The sequence below is a fragment of the Salvelinus fontinalis genome, chromosome 3 (assembly GCF_029448725.1).
Source record: "Salvelinus fontinalis isolate EN_2023a chromosome 3, ASM2944872v1, whole genome shotgun sequence".
Lineage (NCBI taxonomy): Eukaryota > Metazoa > Chordata > Actinopteri > Salmoniformes > Salmonidae > Salvelinus > Salvelinus fontinalis.
This window is the reverse complement of record NC_074667.1, coordinates 61,428,720-61,449,964: the sequence shown is the minus strand read 5'-3', so window position 1 is coordinate 61,449,964 and position 21,245 is coordinate 61,428,720. Positions and strand designations below refer to the sequence as shown.

At 46.9% G+C, this 21,245-nt stretch overlaps 1 protein-coding gene across 1 annotated transcript in view; it reads right to left on the bottom strand.

The window, feature by feature from the left end:
- The window catches only part of LOC129851279 (histamine H1 receptor-like), a 21,456-nt gene extending 594 nt beyond the window's left edge, over positions 1-20,862 (bottom strand). Inside the window, exons 1-4 of the mRNA XM_055917703.1 lie at positions 20,268-20,862; positions 3,943-4,128; positions 3,475-3,584; positions 1-3,195 (exon numbers count right to left, since the gene is read on the bottom strand). The exon at positions 1-3,195 is cut by the window's left edge and continues 594 nt beyond it. Coding sequence (XP_055773678.1) covers positions 1,685-3,195; positions 3,475-3,584; positions 3,943-3,980 — 1,659 coding nt within the window. The 5' untranslated portion in view covers positions 3,981-4,128; positions 20,268-20,862 and the 3' untranslated portion in view covers positions 1-1,684. The remainder of the gene's footprint in view (positions 3,196-3,474; positions 3,585-3,942; positions 4,129-20,267) is intronic.
- Between the last annotated feature and the right edge of the window lie 383 nt (positions 20,863-21,245).

The following is a 21,245-nucleotide window of genomic DNA, read 5'->3' as shown; positions in this document are numbered from 1 at the left end:
ATTCTGCAGTTATTACCCTTCTATAAAGTTATTCTCCTTCTACAGAGTTATTCTACTTCTACAGAGTTATTCTCCTTCTACAGAGTTATTCTCCTTCTGCAGAGTTATTCTCCTTCTACAGAGTTATTCTCCTTCTGCAGTTATTCTCCTTCTACAGAGTTATTCTCCTTCTACAGAGTTATTCTCATTCTGCAGTTATTACCCTTCTATAAAGTTATTCTCCTTCTACAGAGTTATTCTACTTCTACAGAGTTATTCTCCTTCTACAGAGTTATTCTCCTTCTACAGAGTTATTCTCCTTCTGCAGAGTTATTCTCCTTCTACAGAGTTATTCTCCTTCTGCAGTTATTCTCCTTCTATAGAGTTATTCTCCGTCTACAGAGTTATTCTCCTTCTACAGAGTTATTCTCCTTCTACAGAGTTATTCTCCTTCTACAGAGTTATTCTCCTTCTGCAGAGTTATTCTCCTTCTGCAGAGTTTTTCTCCTTCTGCAGTTATTCTCCTTCTACAGAGTTGTTCTCCTTCTACAGAGTTATTCTCCTTCTGCAGTTATTCCCCTTCTATAGAGTTATTCTCCTTCTACAGAGTTATTCTCCTTCTACAGAGTTATTCTCCTTCTGCAGTTATTCCCCTTCTATAGAGTTATTCTCCTTCTACAGAGTTATTCTCCTTCCTTCTACAGACTTATTCTCCTTCTGCAGAGTTATTCTCCTTCTGCAGAGTTATTCTCCTTCTGCAGTTATTCTCCTTTTGCAGAGTGATTCTCCTTCTGCAGAGTTATTCTCCTTCTACAGAGTTATTCTCCTTCTACAGAGTTATTCTCCTTCTACAGAGTTATTCTTCTCAGCAGAGTATTCTCCTTCTACATAGTTATTCTCCTTCTAGAGAGTTATTCTCCTTCTACATAATTATTCTTCTCAGCAGAGTTATTCTCCTTCTGCAGAGTTATTCTCCTTCTGCAGAGTTATTCTCCTTCTATAGAGTTATTCTCCTTCTACATAGTTATTCTTCTCAGCAGAGTTATTCTCCTTCTGCAGAGTTATTCTCCTTCTACATAGTTATTCTTCTCAGCAGAGTTAATCTTCTTCAGCAGAGTTATTCGAATAAATAATAAATAAAGACAGAGCTGCTTTCTGTCTTTTCACAGAGTAGGAACGATGATGTTATGGTCTGGGTCTGAAAAATATTTAGGCGGACAATGCGAAAATATTTAGGCGGACAATAAATAAGCATTATATTTACAAAATTATACAAATTTAAGGTACCAAATTGAGGTCACTCAAAATATTCAAGCACACATATTACAAGGTAAAGCATCACAAGAGTATCTCTTCTTGCACATGATCATCTGATGATTTATCACTCCAGTGTTAATCTGCTAAATTGTAATTATTCGATTTATTGCCTACCTCATGCCTTTTGCACACATTGTATATAGATTCTCTTTTTTTCTACCATGTTATTGACTTGTTTATTGTTTACTCCATGTGTAACTCTGTGTTGTTGTCTGTTCACACTGCTTTGCTTTATCTTGGCCAGGTCGCAGTTGCAAATGAGAACTTGTTCTCAACTAGCCTACCTGGTTAAATAAAGGTGAAATAAAAATAAATAAAATAAAATAAATAAATAAAATAAGAAAATACACAGAAATTCCCCTCAATGCACTGTTCATAATCCTATTCATCATAAATTAATGTGTAGGATAGTTTTAAACACCCGTTTGAAATTCTCATTGCAGAGCGGGTATATGAACGGGTTCAAGGTAGAGTTTATATACCCGAGCCATATCGTGAACATGTGTAGGTTATGATGTACACAGGTCTGGCAGAAAGCCATGACCATAAACACTATGAAGTAAGGGATCCAGCACATCATGAACCCAGCTATAATACAGCCCAGCTGCTTGGCCGCTTTGTGCTCCTTATGGACCTGAAGGCTCTGGATACGCTGCCTGGACTGGGCGCAGAACTTCTGCCAGGTCTGTTTTAGAGTCAAAGCGTTGGCTGCTGCGTCCGTGCTAGTACCATCATCAGGCTCTGAGTCCTCCTGGGGCGGGGGTGACTGGGGTGAATTATGGGGACATGGTGACGGGGATAAATTCACAGACTGGGTGAACTCGTTGTTGTAGAACATGGTGGTGTATCTCTGCATGTCAGATATCTGGGTTATTTCGCAGACTCCAGCCACGGAGTTTGGCGGCACGGCTACCTTGCAGTCGTTCACGGACACGTAGAGTTTCTGCACGTTGTTGTCGTCGTCGTCGTAGTTTGTGAAGCCAAGAGGTAAAGAGGACAGGTTCAAAGGGGTCTCCGAGTCCGAATTCTTCTGCTGGAAAGACGAAGAGCCGCTCTTTCTTTTGTCCTTTACCGTCGTCCTCAGACGTTTTGTCATTCTGAGCACTGAATGACTGGAATGAGATTCTTTCTCCGACTTGGGTTCCCTGGGTGCGTTGGTTTCCACTGTATCTGTGGAGTCGTACGGCTGATCTAACGTGTACTGATCAAAGTCTGAGTTTCTTTCTTTCTTAGACTCGCAGGGGCTATTTCCTGTTTGGACTTTGTGTCCGATCTTGTTTTCCACCACGGAATCTGTGGGATTGATAATCCTCTCCCTCTCTCTGAAGTTCTGTCTCACAGCCATGTAGATGCGTGAATAGAACCACAGCATCAACAGAGACGGAAGGTAGAAGTTAAACACTGATGTTAAAACCTTAAACCACGTAACAAACCGGAAATCAGTGTCACACTTATTCTCCATCTCTGGTTTGAGGTCGACCTGAACGAAGGACCTCCAACCTAGTATAGGAATAATCCATGTCATGGACATTAGCCAGGCCCCTGAGATCATAATGCTAGCTCTCCCTCTGGTCCGGTACTTCAGGTACCTCAGCGGCTCGTGAACGGACCGATACCGATCCAGACATAGTATAAACAGACTAAAGATGGAGGCTGTGCTGGCTACATAATCCATGATGAGCCAGAACTGACAGACGACCCTCCCCAGCCTCCACTCGTCCTCCAGCAGATATACCAGGTTGAGGGGCATGACGGTGGCCCCGACGATGAGATCCGCCACGGAGAGACTGACGATGTAGAGGTTGCCCACCGTGTGGAGGGTCCGCTCCTTCTTCACAGCGTAGAGTACCAGGATGTTCATGACGACGGTGAGCAGCGACAGGAAGCCCAGGAAGATACCTACAATAGAATATTATAACACAATTAATAGAATAAGATACTTTATTGTCCATTGGTTAGAATGAACATCTGTCCTCTTCCTTTCCCAACATCCCCCAGGCATACACACACACACACACACACACACACACACACACACACACACACACACACACACACACACACACACACACACACACACACACACACACACACACACACACACACACACACACACACACACACACACACACACACACACACACACACACACACACACACACACACACACACACACACCTAGTAGGGTGTTGTGTAAGCTGTTGTGGTGCTGGAGGTGGAAAGAGCTGTTGAAAAGTGGCGGGACAGTCTCCTGGCCGTACGGGTGTCTCCATGTGCTGTTGAAGTACCTTTTAGAAGAAGAAAAAAAAATCTGATGAAAGTTTGTTCATCACAGGATACAGTGGGTGTAAACAAACGGTAGAGGGAAATTATTACTTGCCAGCTCTCCTCAACAGTCAGTCTAGTATAACACCCTCTCGTGGTAATGCAATATATTCGCATACACCCCCATGCAATATATTTAATATGTAGATCTTTTGACAGCTATGGGATTTCATGTACCACACCCTTCACATGTCACATGTCACATGTATGTCACATAGAAATGCATGAGACACACACACACGTGTTTGTTAAATTTTACATGTATATCTACCGGTTAATAGAAATGAATTCAGACACACACACACGTGTTTGTTAAAGCACCTGTCCATGGGGATGTCAGGTGACTGAATAGACTCCATCACGGTTCTTTATGTCAGTATTCTTCACCCCTCCTCTTCATCCTCTCTGGATCCCTTCACATGATGTCAGAAGTGTTGGAAACATCAGGAGAAATCACAGCCGATACTGTATCCATGCTGAATCAATCACCGTCAGCCATTACGGTACCTACAAAGTCAAAACAAATAATAACAATAATCATTATCATCATTGCCAGCAGCATACCACCCTGCATACCACTACTGGCTTTCTTCTGAAGCTAAGCAGGGTTGGTCCTGGTCAGTCCCTGGATGGGAGACCAGATGCTGCTGGAAGTGGTGTTGGAGGGCCAGTAGGAGGCACTCTTTCCTCTCGTCTAAAAAAAAAAATATCCCAATGCCCCAGGGCAGTGATTGGGGACACTGCCCTGTGTAGGGTGCCGTCTTTCGGATGGGACGTTAAACGGGTGTCCTGACTCTCTGAGGTCATTAAAGATCCCATGGCACTTATCGTAAGAGTAGGGGTGTTAACCCCGGTTTCCTGGCTAAATTCCCAATCTGGCCCTCAAACCATCATGGTCACCTAATAATCCCCAGTTTACAATTGGCTCATTCATCCCCCTCCTCTCCCCTGTAACTATTCCCCAGGTCATTGCTGCAAATGAGAACGTGTTCTCAGTCAACTTACCTGGTAAAATAACGGAAAAATAAAAATTATTTCTCTTTTTCTACCAAATGGCATCCTATTCCCTATATAGTGCACTACTGTTGACCAGAGCCCTATTCCCTATATAGTGCACTACTGTTGACCAGATCCCTATTCCCTATATAGTGCACTAAGCTTGACCAGAGCCAGGCAAAAGTGTGCAATTTGCATCGCAAGCAGTGAACCTATATGCCAGTGAACCTAGCCGTAAGTGAACCTAGCAGTAAGTGAACCTAGCAGAAAGTGACCCTAGCAGTAAGTGATCCTAGCGGCCACTGAACCTAGCGGCCAGTGAACCTAGCGGCCAGTGAACCTAGCAGTAAGTGAACCTAGCAGTAAGTGAACCTAGCGGCCAGTGAACCTATAGGCCAGTGAACCTAGCAGTAAGTGAACCTAGCAGTAAGTGACCCTAGCAGTAAGTGATCCTAGCAGTAAGTAAACCTAGCGGCCAGTGAACCTAGCAGTAATTGATCCTAGCAGTAAGTGATCCTAGCAGTAAGTGAACCTAGCAGTAAGTAAACCTAGCGGCCAGTGAACCTAGCAGTAAGACAACCTAGCGGCCAGTGAACCTAGCAGTAAGTGAACCTAGCGGCCAGTGAACCTAGCAGTAAGTGAACCTAGCGGCCAGTGAACCTAGCAGTAAGTTACCCTAGCAGTAAGTAAACCTAGCGGCCAGTGAACCTAGCAGTAAGTGATCCTAGCTGTAAGTGATCCTAGCAGTAAGTGAACCTAGCAGTAAGTGATCCTAGCAGTAAGTGATCCTAGCAGTAAGTGATCCTAGCAGTAAGTGATCCTAGCAGTAAGTGAACCTAGCGTCCGGTGAACCTATAGGCCAGTGAACCTAGAGGCCAGTGAACCTAGAGGCCAGTGTACCTAGCAGTAAGTGAACCTAGCAGTAAGTGATCCTAGCAGTAAGTGATCCTAGCAGTAAGTGAACCTAGCGGCCAGTGAACCTATAGGCCAGTGAACCTATAGGCCAGTGAACCTAGCAGTAAGTGAACCTAGCAGTAAGTGATCCTAGCAGTAAGTGATCCTAGCAGTAAGTGAACCTAGCGGCCAGTGAACCTAGCAGTAAGTGATCCTAGCAGTAAGTGAACCTAGCGGCCAGTGAACCTATAGGCCAGTGAACCTATAGGCCAGTGAACCTAGCAGTAAGTGAACCTAGCAGTAAGTGAACCTAGCAGTAAGTGATCCTAGCAGTAAGTGAACCTAGCAGTAAGTGATCCTAGCAGTAAGTGAACCTAGCGGCCAGTGAACCTAGCAGTAAGTGAACCTAGCAGTAAGTGAACCTAGCGGCCGGTGAACCTAGCTGCCAGTGAACATAGCAGTAAGTGAACCTCGCAGTAAGTGAACCTCGCAGTAAGTCAACCTAGCGGCCGGTGAACCTAGCGGCCAGTGAACCTAGCAGTAAGTGAACCTAGCGGCCGGTGAACCTAGCGGCCGGTGAACCTAGCGGCCGGTGAACCTAGCGGCCGGTGAACCTAGCGGCCAGTGTCTTCCAGCCAGTGAACCTAGCGGCCAGTGAACCTAGTGGCCAGTGTCTTCCAGCCAGTGAACCTAGCGGCCAGTGAACCTAGCGGCCGGTGAACCTAGCGGCCGGTGAACCTAGTGGCCAGTGTCTTCCAGCCAGTGAACCTCTTATCCAGTGAACCTCGCAGTAAATTAACCTAGCGGCCAGTGAACCTAGCAGTAAGTGAACCTAGCAGTATGTGATCCTAGCGGTAAGTGAACCTAGCAGTAAGTGAACCTAGCAGTAAGTGATCCTAGCAGTAAGTGAACCTAGCGGCCGGTGAACCTAGCGGCCAGTGAACCTAGAGGCCGGTGAACCTAGCGGCCAGAGTCTTCCAGCCAGTGAACCTCTTATCCAGTGAACTTCTTATCCAGTGAACCTCGCAGTAAGTGAACCCAGCAGTAAGTGAACCTAGCGGCCAGTGAACCTAGCAGTAAGTGAACCTAGCAGTAAGTGAACCTAGCAGTAAGTGAAACTAGCAGTAAGTGAACCTAGCAGTAAGTGATCCTAGCAGTAAGTGAACCTAGAGGCCGGTGAACCTAGCGGCCAGTGTCTTCCAGCCAGTGAACCTCTTATCCAGTGAACTTCTTATCCAGTGAACCTCGCAGTAAGTGAACCCAGCAGTAAGTGAAACTAGCAGTAAGTGAACCTAGCAGCCAGTGAAACTAGCAGTAAGTGAACCTAGCAGCCAGTGAAATTAACTGCCAGTGAACCTAGCAGCCAGTGAAATTAACTGCCAGTGAACCTAGCAGCCAGTGAAACTAGCAGTCGGAGAACTTTGCAGCCAGTGAACTTAGCCGCCAGTGAAAATAGCAGCCAGTGAACATAGCAGCCTGGGTACCTCCTGGCCAGTGAACATAGCAGTAAGTGAACCTAGCAGCCAGTGAACCTAGTAGCCAGTGAACCTAGTAGCCAGTGAACCTAGCAGCCAGTGAACATAGCAGTCGGAGAACTTAGCAGCCAGTGAACCTAGCAGCCAGTGAACCTAGTAGCCAGTGAACCTAGCAGCCAGTGAACCTAGTAACCAGTGAACATAGCAGCCAGTGAACATAGCAGCCAGTGAACCTAGTAGCCAGTGAACCTAGTAGCCAGTGAACCTAGTAGCCAGTGAACCTAGTAGCCAGTGAACCTAGCAGCCAGTGAACCTAGTAGCCAGTGAACTTAGTAGCCAGTGAACATAGCAGCCAGTGAACTTAGCAGCCAGTGAACCTAGCAGCCAGTGAACCTAGTAGCCAGTGAACCTAGCAGCCAGTGAACCTAGTAGCCAGTGAACATAGCAGCCAGTGAACATAGCAGCCAGTGAACCTAGTAGCCAGTGAACCTAGTAGCCAGTGAACCTAGCAGCCAGTGAACCTAGCGGCCGGCAAACCTAGCGGCCGGCAAACCTAGCGACCGGCGAACCTGCGGCCGCAAACCTAGCGGCCGGCAAACCTAGCGGTCAGTGAACCTAGCAGCTAGTGTCTACCAGCCAATTGAACCTCGCATTCAGTGAAACTCGCAGTAAGTGAACCTAGTGGCCAGTGAACCTAGCGGCCTGTGAACCTAGCAGCCAGTGATCCTAGCAGCCAGTGAACCTAGCAGTAAGTGAACCTAGTAGCCAGTGAACTCAGGAGTAAGTTACCCTAGCAGCCAGTGAACCTAGCAGTAAGAGAACACTAACAGCCAGTGAACCCAGCAGAAAGTTAACCTAGCAGCCAGTGAACCTAGCGGCCAGTAAACTTAGCGGCCAGTGAACCTAGCGGCCAGTGAACCTAGCAGCAAGTGAACCTAGCATCCAGTGATCCTAGCGGTAATTAAAACCTAGCGGTAATTAAACCTAGCAGCCAGTGAACTCAGGAGTAAGTTACCCTAATAGCCAGTGAACGTAGCAGTAAGAGAACTTAGCAGCCAGTGAACCTAGCAGCCAGTGAACCTAGCAGCAAGTTAACCTAGCAATCCAGTGATCCTAGCGGTAATTAAAACCTAGCGGTAATTTAACCTAGCGGCCAGTGAACCTAGCGGCCAGTGAAACTAGCGGCCAGTGAAACTAGCAGCCAGTAAACCTAGCAGCCAGTGAACTAGGAGTAATGAATCTGAAGCATCAAATACACTTGCACTATGAACCCTGGTTTTACCTGGGTCGGCCTTCAGTTAACCTCGTCCCCAAAATCAATTGGTAGAGCGGGCCGGTATACCAGATTACCCCTCGGTCATTTCAATTTATCGGACCCTTTCAGCAGGAAAACAGGCAGTGGCTGACATGGCACCCTATTCCCTATATAGTACACTACTTTTGATCACAGCCCTACGGCACCCTATTCCCTACATAGTACACTACTTTTGATCACAGCCCTATCGGCCCTAGAGCCCTATGCAGGCCTGGTAATGCACTACATATGGAATATGGTACCATTTCGGATGCAATATGTCTGGCAGAAGTAGAACACAAGTCAGAAGTACAACAATGAGTGGTAGCAGATGGAGTGGTAGCAGAAGGAATGAATGGTAGCAGGGGAGTGTTAGCAGAGGGAATGAGTGGTAGCAGTGGAGTGGTAGCAGAAGGAATGAATGGTAGCAGTGGAGTGGTAGCAGAGGGAATGAGTGGTAGCAGTGGAGTGGTAGCAAAGGGAATGAGTGGTAGCAGTGGAGTGGTAGCAAAGGGAATGAGTGGTAGCAGTGGAGTGGTAGCAGAGGGAATGAGTGGTAGCAGTGGAGTGGTAGCAAAGGGAATGAGTGGTAGCAGTGGGAATGAGTGGTAGCAGTGGGAATGAGTGGTAGCAGTGGAGTGGTAGCAGTGGAGTGGTAGCAAAGTGAATGAGTGGTAGCAGTGGGAATGAGTGGTAGCAGAGGGAATGAGTTGTAGCAGTGGAGTGGTAGCACAGTGAATGAGTGGTAGCAGATGGAGTGGTAGCAGAGGGAATGAGTGGTAGCAGGGGAGTGTTAGCAGAGGGAATGAGTGGTAGCAGTGGAGTAGTAGCAAAGGGAATGAGTGGTAGCAGATGGAGTGAGTGGTAGCAGTGGGAATGAGTGGTAGGAGTGGGAATGAGTGGTAGAAGTTGGAATGAGTGGTAGCAGATGTAATGAGTGGTAGCAGTGGAGTGGTAGCAGAGAGAATGAGTGGTAGCGGTGGAGTGGTAGCAGATGGAATGAGTGGTAGCAGATGGAATGAGTGGTAGCAGTGGGATTGAGTGGTAGCAGTGGGAATGAGTGGTAGCAGTGGGAATGAGTGGTAGCAGTGGGAATGAGTGGTAGCAGAGTGAATGAGTGGTAGCAGATGGAATAAGTGGTAGCAGTAGGAATGAGTGGTAGCAGATGGAATGAGTGGTAGCAGATGGAATGAGTGGTAGCAGTGGGAATGAGTGGTAGCAGTGGGAATGAGTGGTAGCAGTGGAGTGGTAGCAGTGGAGTGGTAGTAGTGAGAATAAGTGGTAGCAGTGGGAATGAGTGGTAGCAGATGGAATGAGTGGTAGCAGATGGAATGAGTGGTAGCAGTGGGAATGAGTGGTATCAGATGGAGTGAGTGGTAGCAGTGGAGTGGTAGCAGTGAGAATAAGTAGTAGCAGATGGAGTGGTAGCAGAGTGAATGAGTGGTAGCAGATGGAATGAGTGGTAGCAGTGGGAATGAGTGGTAGCAGATAGAATGAGTGGTAGCAGTGGAGTGGTAGCAGTGGAGTGGTAGCAGTGAGAATAAGTGGTAGCAGATGGAGTGAGTGGTAGCAGAGGGAATGAGTGGTAGCAGTGGAGTGGTAGCAGTGGAGTGGTAGCAGATGGAGTGGTAGCAGTGACAATGAGTGGTAGCAGATGGAGTGAGTGGTAGCAGTGAGGATGAGTGGTAGCAGTGGGAATGAGTGGTAGCAGTGGGAATGAGTGGTAGCAGTGGGAGTGAGTGGTAGCAGATGGGTGAGTGGTAGCAGTGTGAATGAGTGGTAGCAGATAGAATGAGTGGTAGCAGTGGGAATGAGTGGTAGCAGTGGAGTGGTAGCAGTGGGAATGATTGGTAGCAGAAGGAGTGAGTGGTAGCAGATGGAGTGAGTGGTAGCAGAGTGAATGAGTGGTAGCAGATGGAATAAGTGGTAGCAGTAGGAATGAGTGGTAGCAGATGGAATGAGTGGTAGCAGATGGAATGAGTGGTAGCAGTAGGAATGAGTGTTAGCAGTGGGAATGAGTGGTAGCAGTGGAGTGGTAGCAGTGGAGTGGTAGTAGTGAGAATAAGTGGTAGCAGATGGAGTGAGTGGTAGCAGTGGGAATGAGTGGTAGCAGATGGAGTGAGTGGTAGCAGTGGGAATGATTGGTAGCAGTGGGAATGATTGGTAGCAGTGGGAATAAGTGGTAGCAGTGGGAATGAGTGGTAGCAGATGGAATGAGTGGTAGCAGATGGAATGAGTGGTAGCAGTGGGAATGAGTGGTATCAGATGGAGTGAGTGGTAGCAGTGGAGTGGTAGCAGTGGAGTGGTAGCAGTGAGAATAAGTGGTAGCAGATGGAGTGAGTGGTAGCAGTGGGAATGAGTGGTAGCAGTGGAGTGGTAGCAGTGGAGTGGTAGCAGATGGAGTGGTAGCAGTGACAATGAGTGGTAGCATTGGGAATGAGTGGTAGCAGATGGAGTGGTAGCAGTGGAGTGGTAGCAGATGGAGTGGTAGCAGTGGGAATGAGTGGTAGCAGATGGAGTGGTAGCAGTGGAGTGGTAGCAGTGGAGTGGTAGCAGTGGAGTGGTAGCAGATGGAGTGAGTGGTAGCAGTGAGGATGAGTGGTAGCAGTGGAGTGGTAGCAGTGGGAATGATTGGTAGCAGATGGAGTGAGTGGTAGCAGTGGGAATGAGTGGTAGCAGAGTGAATGAGTGGTAGCAGTGGGAATGAGTGGTAGCAGTGGGAGTGAGTGGTAGCAGATGGATGAGTGGTAGCAGTGTGAATGAGTGGTAGCAGATGGAATGAGTGGTTGCAGTGTGAATGAGTGGTAGCAGATGGAATGAGTGGTAGCAGTGGGAATGAGTGGTAGCAGATAGAATGAGTGGTAGCAGTGGGAATGATTGGTAGCAGAAGGAATGAGTGGTAGCAGATGGAATGAGTGGTAGCAGTGTGAATGAGTGGTAGCAGTGTGAATGAGTGGTAGCAGTGTGAATGAGTGGTAGCAGATGGAATGAGTGGTAGCAGTGTGAATGAGTGGTAGCAGAGGGAATGAGTGGTAGCAGTGGGAATGATTGGTAGCAGTGGGAATGATTGGTAGCAGTGGGAATGAGTGGTAGCAGATGGAATGAGTGGTAGCAGTGGGAATGAGTGGTAGCAGAAGGAATGAGTGGTAGCAGTGGGAATGAGTGGTAGCAGATGGAATGAGTGGTAGCAGATGGAATGAGTGGTAGCAGTGTGAATGAGTGGTAGCAGTGTGAATGAGTGGTAGCAGTGTGAATGAGTGGTAGCAGATGGAATGAGTGGTAGCAGTGTGAATGAGTGGTAGCAGAGGGAATGAGTGGTAGCAGTGGGAATGATTGGTAGCAGTGGGAATGATTGGTAGCAGTGGGAATGAGTGGTAGCAGATGGAATGAGAGGTAGCAGATGGAATGAGTGGTAGCAGATGGAATGAGTGGTAGCAGAGGGAATGAGTGGTAGCAGATGGAATGAGTGGTAGCAGTGGGAATGATTGGTAGCAGTGGAGTGGTAGCAGTGGGAATGATTGGTAGCAGTGGGAATGATTGGTAGCAGTGGGAATGATTGGTAGCAGTGGGAATGAGTGGTAGCAGTGGGAATGATTGGTAGCAGTGGAGTGGTAGCAGTGGGAATGTTCAATATCAGCAACAACAAAAAAAGTAATGGATATATCATATTAAAATTACTGTTTAAAGTGACACTAGCATACTCATCGCTTCTTCATGTAATGTACTTGTATTACCTCCAGCACATTTACCATCATTATGTGGTTAGAGAGTTAGAATGCATTACGCTTCTCCCACAACAGTATGGCAGCCTTTTTATATGGGAACACTGGACTGAAATAAATACACCTTGGGTCGGTTGCTTTGGAGACCAATAGACTGTATTGAATTAGTTTCCTAAGAGACGTAACATCATGTCAAGCAATTGTGTTGCCTTAAAAAGAGAGACACTTTAAAACGAATCCTCTTAACAGTACATTATGCATTGCTTGTGATTATTAATAACCCCTCCCTGAACCCCCCCTTGCTGCATTACCCATTCACTGAACCCCCCACTGCAGCATTACCCCCTCGCCGAACCCCCCCCCCACACACTGCAGCATTACCCCCTCACCGACCCCCCCCAATGCTGCATTACCCCCCCCCACCACTGCAGCATTACCCCCTCACCGAACCCCCCCCCCCCCACCACTGCAGCATTACCCCCCCCCCCCCCCCACTGCAGCATTACCCCCTCACCGAACACCCCCACTGCTGCATTACCCCCTCACTGAACCCCCCCCACTGCTGCATTACCCCCTCACCGATCCCCCCCCGCCCCCCACTGCAGCATTACCCTCTCACCGAACCCCCCCCCCCCCCGCCCCCCACTGCTGCATTACCCGCTCACCGAAGCCCCTCACTGCAGCATTACCCCCTCGCCGAACCCCCCCTCCACTGCTGCATTACCCCCCCCACGGAAACCCCACCACTGCAGCATTACCCCCTCACCGAACCCCCCCCACCACTGCAGCATTAACCCCTCGCCAACCCCCCCCCCCACACTGCTGCATTACCCCCGATGGAACCCCCCCACTGCTGCATTACCCCCTCGCCGAACCCCCCGCCCCCCACTGCTGCATTACCCCCTCACCGAACCCCCCCCCCACTGCAGCATTACCCCCTCACCCCCCCCCCCCCCCCCACTGCTGCATTACCCCCCACGGAAACCCTCCACCGCAGCATTACCCCCTCACCGAACACCCCCCCCCACACTGCAGCATTACCCCCTCACCGAACACCCTCCACTGCTGCATTACCCCCTCACTGAACCCCCCCCCACACCCCCACTGCTGCATTACCCCCTCACCGATCCCCCCCCCGCCCCCCACTGCAGCATTATCCCCTCACCGAACCCCCCCCCCCCACTGCTGCATTACCCGCTCACCGAAGCCCCCCACTGCAGCATTACCCCCTCGCCGAACCCCCCCACTGCTGCATTACCCCCCCACGGAAACCCCACCACTGCAGCATTACCCCCTCACCGAACCCCCCCCACCACTGCAGCATTACCCCCTCACCATCCCCCCCCACTGCAGCATTACCCCCTCACCGACCCCCCCCCCCCACACTGCAGCATTACCCCCTCACCGAACACCCCCCACTGCTGCATTACCCCCTCACCGAACCCCCCCCACCCCCCCACTGCTGCATTACCCCCTCACCGAACCCCCCCCACTGCAGCATTACCCCCTCACCGAACCCCCCCCCCCCCACTGCAGCATTACCCCCTCACCGAACCCCCCCCCCCCCCACTGCAGCATTACCCCCTCACTGAACCCCTAGTCCTATCAAATGAAGATTTGTACAAATTCACTTGTAGTCTATTAAAATATTCAATTGTTTTGTATTTGGTCGCATATTAATTGCACACAATGCATACATCAAGCTTGTGACTCTACAAACTTGTTGGATGTATTTACAACTTGTTTTGGTTGTGTTTCAGATTAAGTTTTGCCACAATAGGAAATGAATGGTGAATAATGTAATGGGTCATTTCATAGTTACTTTTATTGTAAGTAAGAATATAAAATGTTGCTGAACATGTCTACATTAATGTGGATGCTACCATAATTATGGAAAATCATGAGAGAATTGTTATTGATGAAAAGTGAAAAAGTAACAGAGGGACAAAGAGCATACCCCACCCCCAAAACGATAATCTCCCATTATTGGTAATGCAGGGAAGTTAGCATGTTTTGTTGTAGTCTCTGTTATTGGTAATGGTGAGAGGTTAGCATGTTTTGTTGTAGCCTCTGTTATTGGTAATGGAGAGAAGTTAGCATGTTTTGTTGTAGTCTCTGTTATTGGTAATGGTGAGAGGTTAGCATGTTTTGTTGTAGTCTCTGTTATTGGTAATGGTGAGAGGTTAGCATGTTTTGTTGTAGCCTCTGTTATTGGTAATGGTGAGAGGTTATCATGTTTTGTTGTAGCCTCTGTTATTGGTAATGGTGAGAAGTTAGCATGTTTTGTTGTAGTCTCTGTTATTGGTAATGGTGAGAGGTTAGCATGTTTTGTTGTAGCCTCTGTTATTGGTAATTGTAAAGGTTTTCTTCCAGGGGTGAAGGAGAGGACCAAAATGCAGCGTTTCTAGTGTTAAACATGTTTAATACAAACACAAGTGAAACACTACAAACAACATACAAAATAACAAATGTGCAAAACCGATACAGACCTATCTGGTGCAGAACACAAACACAGAGACAGGTAACAAACACCCACAAAATCCCAACACAAAACAAGCCTCCTATATATGAGTCTCAATCAGAGACAACGACTACCATCTGTCTCTGATTGAGAACCCACACTAGGCTGACATAGAAACAGACAAACTAGACACACAACATAGAATTCCCACCCAGCTCACGTCCTGACCAACTAAACACATACAAAACAACAGAAAACAGGTCAGGAACGTGACAGAACCCCGCCCCCTCAAGATGCGAACTCCGGGCGCACCCCTAAAACTCAAGGGGAGGGTCTGGGTGGGCATCTGTCCACGGTGGCGGCTCCGGCGGTGGACGAGGGCACCACTCCACCATTGTCTTTGTCCACCTTCTTAGCGTCCCTTGAGTGGCGACCCTCGCCCCCGACCATGGTCCAGGAACCTTCACCAACTCCCCTCTACAATAGAGGAGACAACTCAGGACAGAGAGGTAGTTCAGGACAAAGAGGTAGTTCAGGACAAAGAAGTAGCCCAGGACAGAGAGGTAGCTCAGGACAGAGAGGTAGCTCAGGACAGAGAGGTAGCTCAGGACAGAGAGGTAGCTCAGGACAGAGGGACAACTCTGGACTAGTGGCAGCTCCGGACTGAGTGGCAGCTCCGGACTGAGTGGCAGCTCCGGACTGAGTGGCAGCTCCGGACTGAGTGGCAGCTCCGGACTGAGTGGCAGCTCCGGACTGAGTGGCAGCTCCGGACTGAGGGGCAGCTCCGGACTGAGGGGCAGCACCGGACTGAGGGGCAGCTCCGGACTGAGGGGCAGCTCCGGACTGTGGGGCAGCTCCGGACTGTAGGGCAGCTCCGGACTGTAGGGCAGCTCCGGACTGTAGGGCAGCTCCGGACTGTAGGGCAGCTCCGGACTGTGGGGCAGCTCATGACTGTAGGGCAGCTCATGACTGTAGGGCAGCTCATGACTGTAGGGCAGCTCATGACTGTAGGGCAGCTCATGACTGTAGGGCAGCTCATGACTGGAAGGCGGCTCATGACTGTAGGGCGGCTCATGACTGTAGGGCGGCTCATGACTGTAGGGCGGCTCAGACGGCGCTGGGCAGACGGATGGCTCAGACGGCGCTGGGCAGACGGACGGCTCAGACGGCGCTGGGCAGACAGACGGCTCAGACGGCGCTGGGCAGACGGATGGCTCAGACGGCGCTGGGCAGACGGATGGCTCAGACGGCGCTGGGCAGACGGATGGCTCATACGGCGCTGGGCAGACGGATGGCTCAGACGGCGCTGGGCAGACGGACGGCTCAGACGGCGCTGGGCAGACGGACAGTTCAGACGGCGTTGGGCAGACGGCAGACTCTGGCCGGTTGAGACGCACTATAGGCCTGATGCGTGGTGCCGGAACTGGAGGTACCGGGCTGAGGGCACGCACCTCAGGGCGAGTGCGGGGAGGAGGAACAGGGCTCTGGCGATGCACTGGAAGCCTGGTGCGTGGTGTAGGCACTGGTGGTACTGGGCTGGGGCGGGAAGGTGGCGCCGGATATACCGGACCGTGAAGGAGGACACGCGCTCTTGAGCACCGAGCCTCTCCAACCTTACCAGGTTGAATGGTCCCCGTAGCCCTGCCAGTGCGGCGAGGTGGAACAACCCGCACTGGGCTATGCAGGCGAACCGGGGACACAACCTGTAAGGCTGGTGCCATGTACGCCGGCCCGAGGAGACGTACTGGAGGCCAGATACGTTGGGCCGGCTTCATGACATCCAGCTCGATGCCCAACCTAGCCCTCCCAGTGCGGCAAGGTGGAATAGCCCGCACTGGGCTAAGCACGCGTACTGGGGACACCGTGGGCTTTACCGCATAACACGGTGTCTGACCAGTACGACGCCCTCTCACTCCACGGTAAGCCCGGGGAGTTGGCTCAGGCATCCAACCCGGCTTCGCCAAACGCCCCTTTATCCCCCCCCAAGAAATTTTTGGGTGAGCCTCTCGGGCTTCCAGCCTCTCTTACGTGCCTTCTCCTCAATCCAGCGCTCCTGGGCTGTGGCTGCCTCCTTCTCCTCCCAAGAGTGGCGATTCTCTCCCACCTTTGCCCAGGGTCCTTCTCCGTTTATGATTTCCTCCCATGACCATTCCTCCTGGTACCGCTGCTGCTGTTGCTGCTGCCCGTTGCCACGCTGCTTGGTCCGGGTGGGGTGGGTGTTTCAACGACTACCATCTGTCTCTGATTGAGAACCCACACTAGGCTGACATAGAAACAGACAAACTAGACACACAGCATAGAATTCCCACCCAGCTCACGTCCTGACCAACTAAACACATACAAAACAACAGAAAACAGGTCAGGAACGTGACAGTAATGGTGAGAGGTTAGCATGTTTTGTTGTAGCCTCTGTTATTGGTAATGGTGAGAGGTCAGCATGTTTTGTTGTAGCCTCTGTTATTGGTAATGGTGAGAGGTCAGCATGTTTTGTTGTAGCCTCTGTTATTGGTAATGGTGAGAGGTTAGCATGTTTTGTTGTAGTCTCTGTTATTGGTAATGGTGAGAGGTTAGCATGTTTTGTTGTAGTCTCTGTTATTGGTAATGGTGAGAGGTTAGCATGTTTTGTTGTAGCCTCTGTTATTGGTAATGGTGAGAGGTTAGCATGTTTTGTTGTAGCCTCTGTTATTGGTAATGAAGAGAAGTTAGCATGTTTTGTTGAAGCCTCTGTTATTGGTAATGGTGAGAGGTTAGCATGTTTTGTTGAAGCCTCTGTTATTGGTAATGGTGAGACGTTAGCATGTTTTGTTGTAGCCTCTGTTATTGGTAATGGTGAGAGGTTAGCATGTTTTGTTGAAGCCTCTGTTATTGGTAATGGTGAGAGGTTAGCATGTTTTGTTGGAGCCTCTGTTATTGGTAATGGTGAGAGGTTAGCATGTTTTGTTGGAGCCTCTGTAACTGTCTCACTCTTTATTTTTCAAGATTCCTTCATGATTTTTGATCGATTTGGAATAGCTTGGAGATAGAGTTGGAATGTCTTGGATATAGATTTGGAATGTCTTGGATATAGATTTGGAATGTCTTGGATATAGATTTGGAATATCTTGGAGATAGATTTGGAATAGCTTGGAGATAGATTTGGAATGTCTTGGAGATAGATTTGGAATAGCTTGGAGATAGATTTGGAATGTCTTGGATATAGATTTGGAATATCTTGGATATAGATTTGGAATGTCTTGGTGATAGATTTGGAATAGCTTGGAGATAGATTTGGAATGTCTTGGATATAGATTTGGAATATCTTGGAGATAGATTTGGAAAAGCTTGGAGATAGATTTGGAATGTCTTGGAGATAGATTTGGAATAGCTTGGAGATAGATTTGGAACGTCTTGGATATAGATTTGGAATGTCTTGGATATAGATTTGGAATGTCTTGGAGATAGATTTGGAATAGCTTGGAGATAGATTTGGAATAGCTTGGAGATAGATTTGGAATGTCTTGGAGATAGATTTGGAATGTCTTGGTGATAGATTTGGAATGTCTTGGATATAGATTTGGAATGTCTTGGTGATAGATTTGGAATGTCTTGGATATAGATTTGGAATGTCTTGGATATAGATTTGGAATGTCTTGGATATAGATTTGGAATGTCTTGGTGATAGATTTGGAATGTCTTGGATATAGATTTGGAATGTCTTGGTGATAGATTTGGAATGTCTTGGATATAGATTTGGAATGTCTTGGTGATAGATTTGGAATGTCTTGGATATAGATTTGGAATGTCTTGGATATAGATTTGGAAAGTTTTGGAGATAAATTTGAAAACACTGATGTAGTCACTGTTTGCTAGGAATATGGGATCAAATACAAAACAATTTTACTATTTTAATACACTATAAGAGCATTTTTCCTAATACTTATACAATCTTCAAATGAGGGGACTAGGTACATAAAGTGCTTTAATTTCTAAATTGTAGAAACAGATATGTATGTAAATACCCTCAAATAAAAGGTGACATTCTGTACTGTCAACATATATAAAACATTTGATCTCAAATCCAAAATGCTGGAGTAGTTAGCCACATTTAAAATGTTAGCTTCACCTTCCAAATATCCATTGATTCTTGAAAAATAAAACATAAAAATGCCTCATGAGTTTAGTTCAACTATCACACCCCAAAATATAATCTGGTTTTACTCCACTATTTGATAACATTGTAAACATGGTTAAAACAAAAACTCTGATATCTTGGATTGTCAGTCCTAGCATACATAGCTCTGTCTATGAATTTGAGAGTGGTTACATAATCTCAAGCCTCATCCCCCAGCTTTTTACAAAAACAAAGGTGGGGTTAAGGCTTGTTTATTGTTTCACCTACGGATGGGCCTGTTAAAAGTAAATGCCCCATTACTTGTTGGCTCTATTTGTATTTAACCTCCAACTGATCCCACATGCCCAGACTCACTTCTTTATTGACCTCATAATACTGGCTTTGAGTCCTAGCCTTTCCAGCTCTATCATACTTATACAGCCATAGTTAAAGACATCTGAACTATGTTACGCTGCCAGTGACATTGTTTGTACTACTGCCGGTAAAATAACGCATCAAGAACAATCTAGAATAACAGCGTGGGGAGGCTTTTAGATTTTTCTGACACTGGTCTTTCTTCTTTCCATCGGCTTCAGTGGCAAACATCAGGACTAATATAATGACTAACATAATGACTAATATAATGACTAACATAATGACTAACACAATGACTAATATAATGACTAACATAGTGACTAACATAATGACTAACATAATGACTAACATAATGACTAACATAATGGCTAACATAGTGACTAACATAATGACTAACATAATGACTAACATAATGACTAAGATAATGACTATCATAGTGACTAACATAGTGACTAACATAGTGACTAATATAATGACTAACATAATGACTAACACAATGACTAACATAATGACTAACATAGTGACCAACTTAGTGACCAACATAGTGACTTACATAGTGACTAACATAATGACATACACAAGGCTTATTTGACAAAAAGGACACATCGGTTAAGATAATATCACACCTTGTCTTTTTTCTTATGTCGATTAAACTAAAGAATGTTATGACGAAACACACATCTAGCACTGAACTGAATTTTCAAGCATTGGTCTATTATCCAAGGTCCCTGAAAATCCTTCCCGTAATATTCCATCTCCAGGTACCCTGTCATTCTGCTGACAAAACTGTAGGCTTCATGTCTGGTTTGAACCCTTTATACAGATATCCCAAATGATCACAGTGGATTAACATGGAAAAGCAGCAATTAAATAAATATTTTATTCAAGTTTTTTTACTAACAAAATGCATCTTCCATATTCTGTAGTTTTGTGACCGAAAGAGCACAACCACATGCAACAATATGCTTAATAGCCTATTAGTTACCAACAAATATAATATGCTTTTATAATGCAAAGTAAATGTATTGTCTAATTCGATCATAATGATTAGGATAACATTTCCTAAGCAATTACATGTTGTGATGTTTTATAATTATTTATTTCCAAGAATCCCAAGATTTATCTGAGCAATTACCATGACTTGTTTCTTCACCAAGCTGGATCCACTGACAGGTAGGCTATCACACGACTTTATAACTTTTCCTTTCATTATGGTTTTTTGTATGTGAAATTGGCATACATTACGAGCAATAACTATAACTATATATATAGTATATAAATAAACGAAACATTTACACTGGGCATGCCAAGTAAGTGCTCAACAAAAGTTTTTACTCACCTCGATGATATAACGTTCGTCATTCTCGGATGTAATCTAAACATTTTAAAGCGTGGATTTGTGAAATACACGGTTGTCTAGTTTTCCAGCAGCACGCAGAAACGTGAGGACATGTTTCGCGCGGAGTCGAGGAGGCACTCTGCCAGTCACACCCACCTTCTTGATCTTGACTCAGTCAGAGCGCAAGGGCGTCATGTCAGCGAACCTTCTGTACGGCAAAGTGACGGTCATCTGTGGAGTGGAACACATTACCACAGCAACTGAAAGCCTTGCCTAACTTCTTAGCTAATGATAGATCAATAGAAAACCTTTTATTCGCGTTTTTTTTTATATAAATATGCACTGTGTTGTTTTTTTTTACTGTGTGTGTTATTTAAACCATCAAATAAAATAAATCAATCAGTCGATAGGGGATTTGACGTTCTTACAATTAGCTTCTAAACACTAGCTCAGCACCAGGATCAAAAACTCTATAATTTAGTTTCATGTCAAGTCAAACAGCAGTTACCAAGCCATAAACCATCTCCTACAGCCATCCTCCACCTTTGCACTGTTATGAGAGAAAAGTCTCCTGTTCAGTGCAGCTGCGTCAAATACCTCGGTGCTCTCAGCCAGCTGGGAAAATAGCCTGCCAGTCAGCTCTGAGAAATCTGCCGGGTTCTAGAGACAAGCCGCTAATCCAGTTGAACTGCTTTTGTCTTTTGATCGGATTGGAATGATTTCAGTAGTTTATTAAAGGAGAAACTACAGAATTTACACGAGAGAAATGTGAACACTATGGGGATGTTAACCTTAGGATGTTTAAAAGGGAAACTACAGTATTTACATGAGCCGAGTTATAAACATTTATTTTAAATAATTTAACCTTTATTTAACTATGCAAGTCAGTTAAGAACAAATTCTTATTTACAATGACGGCCTACCTCGGCAAAAAACACTCCCCTAACCGGGACGACGCTGGGCCAATTGTGCGCCGCG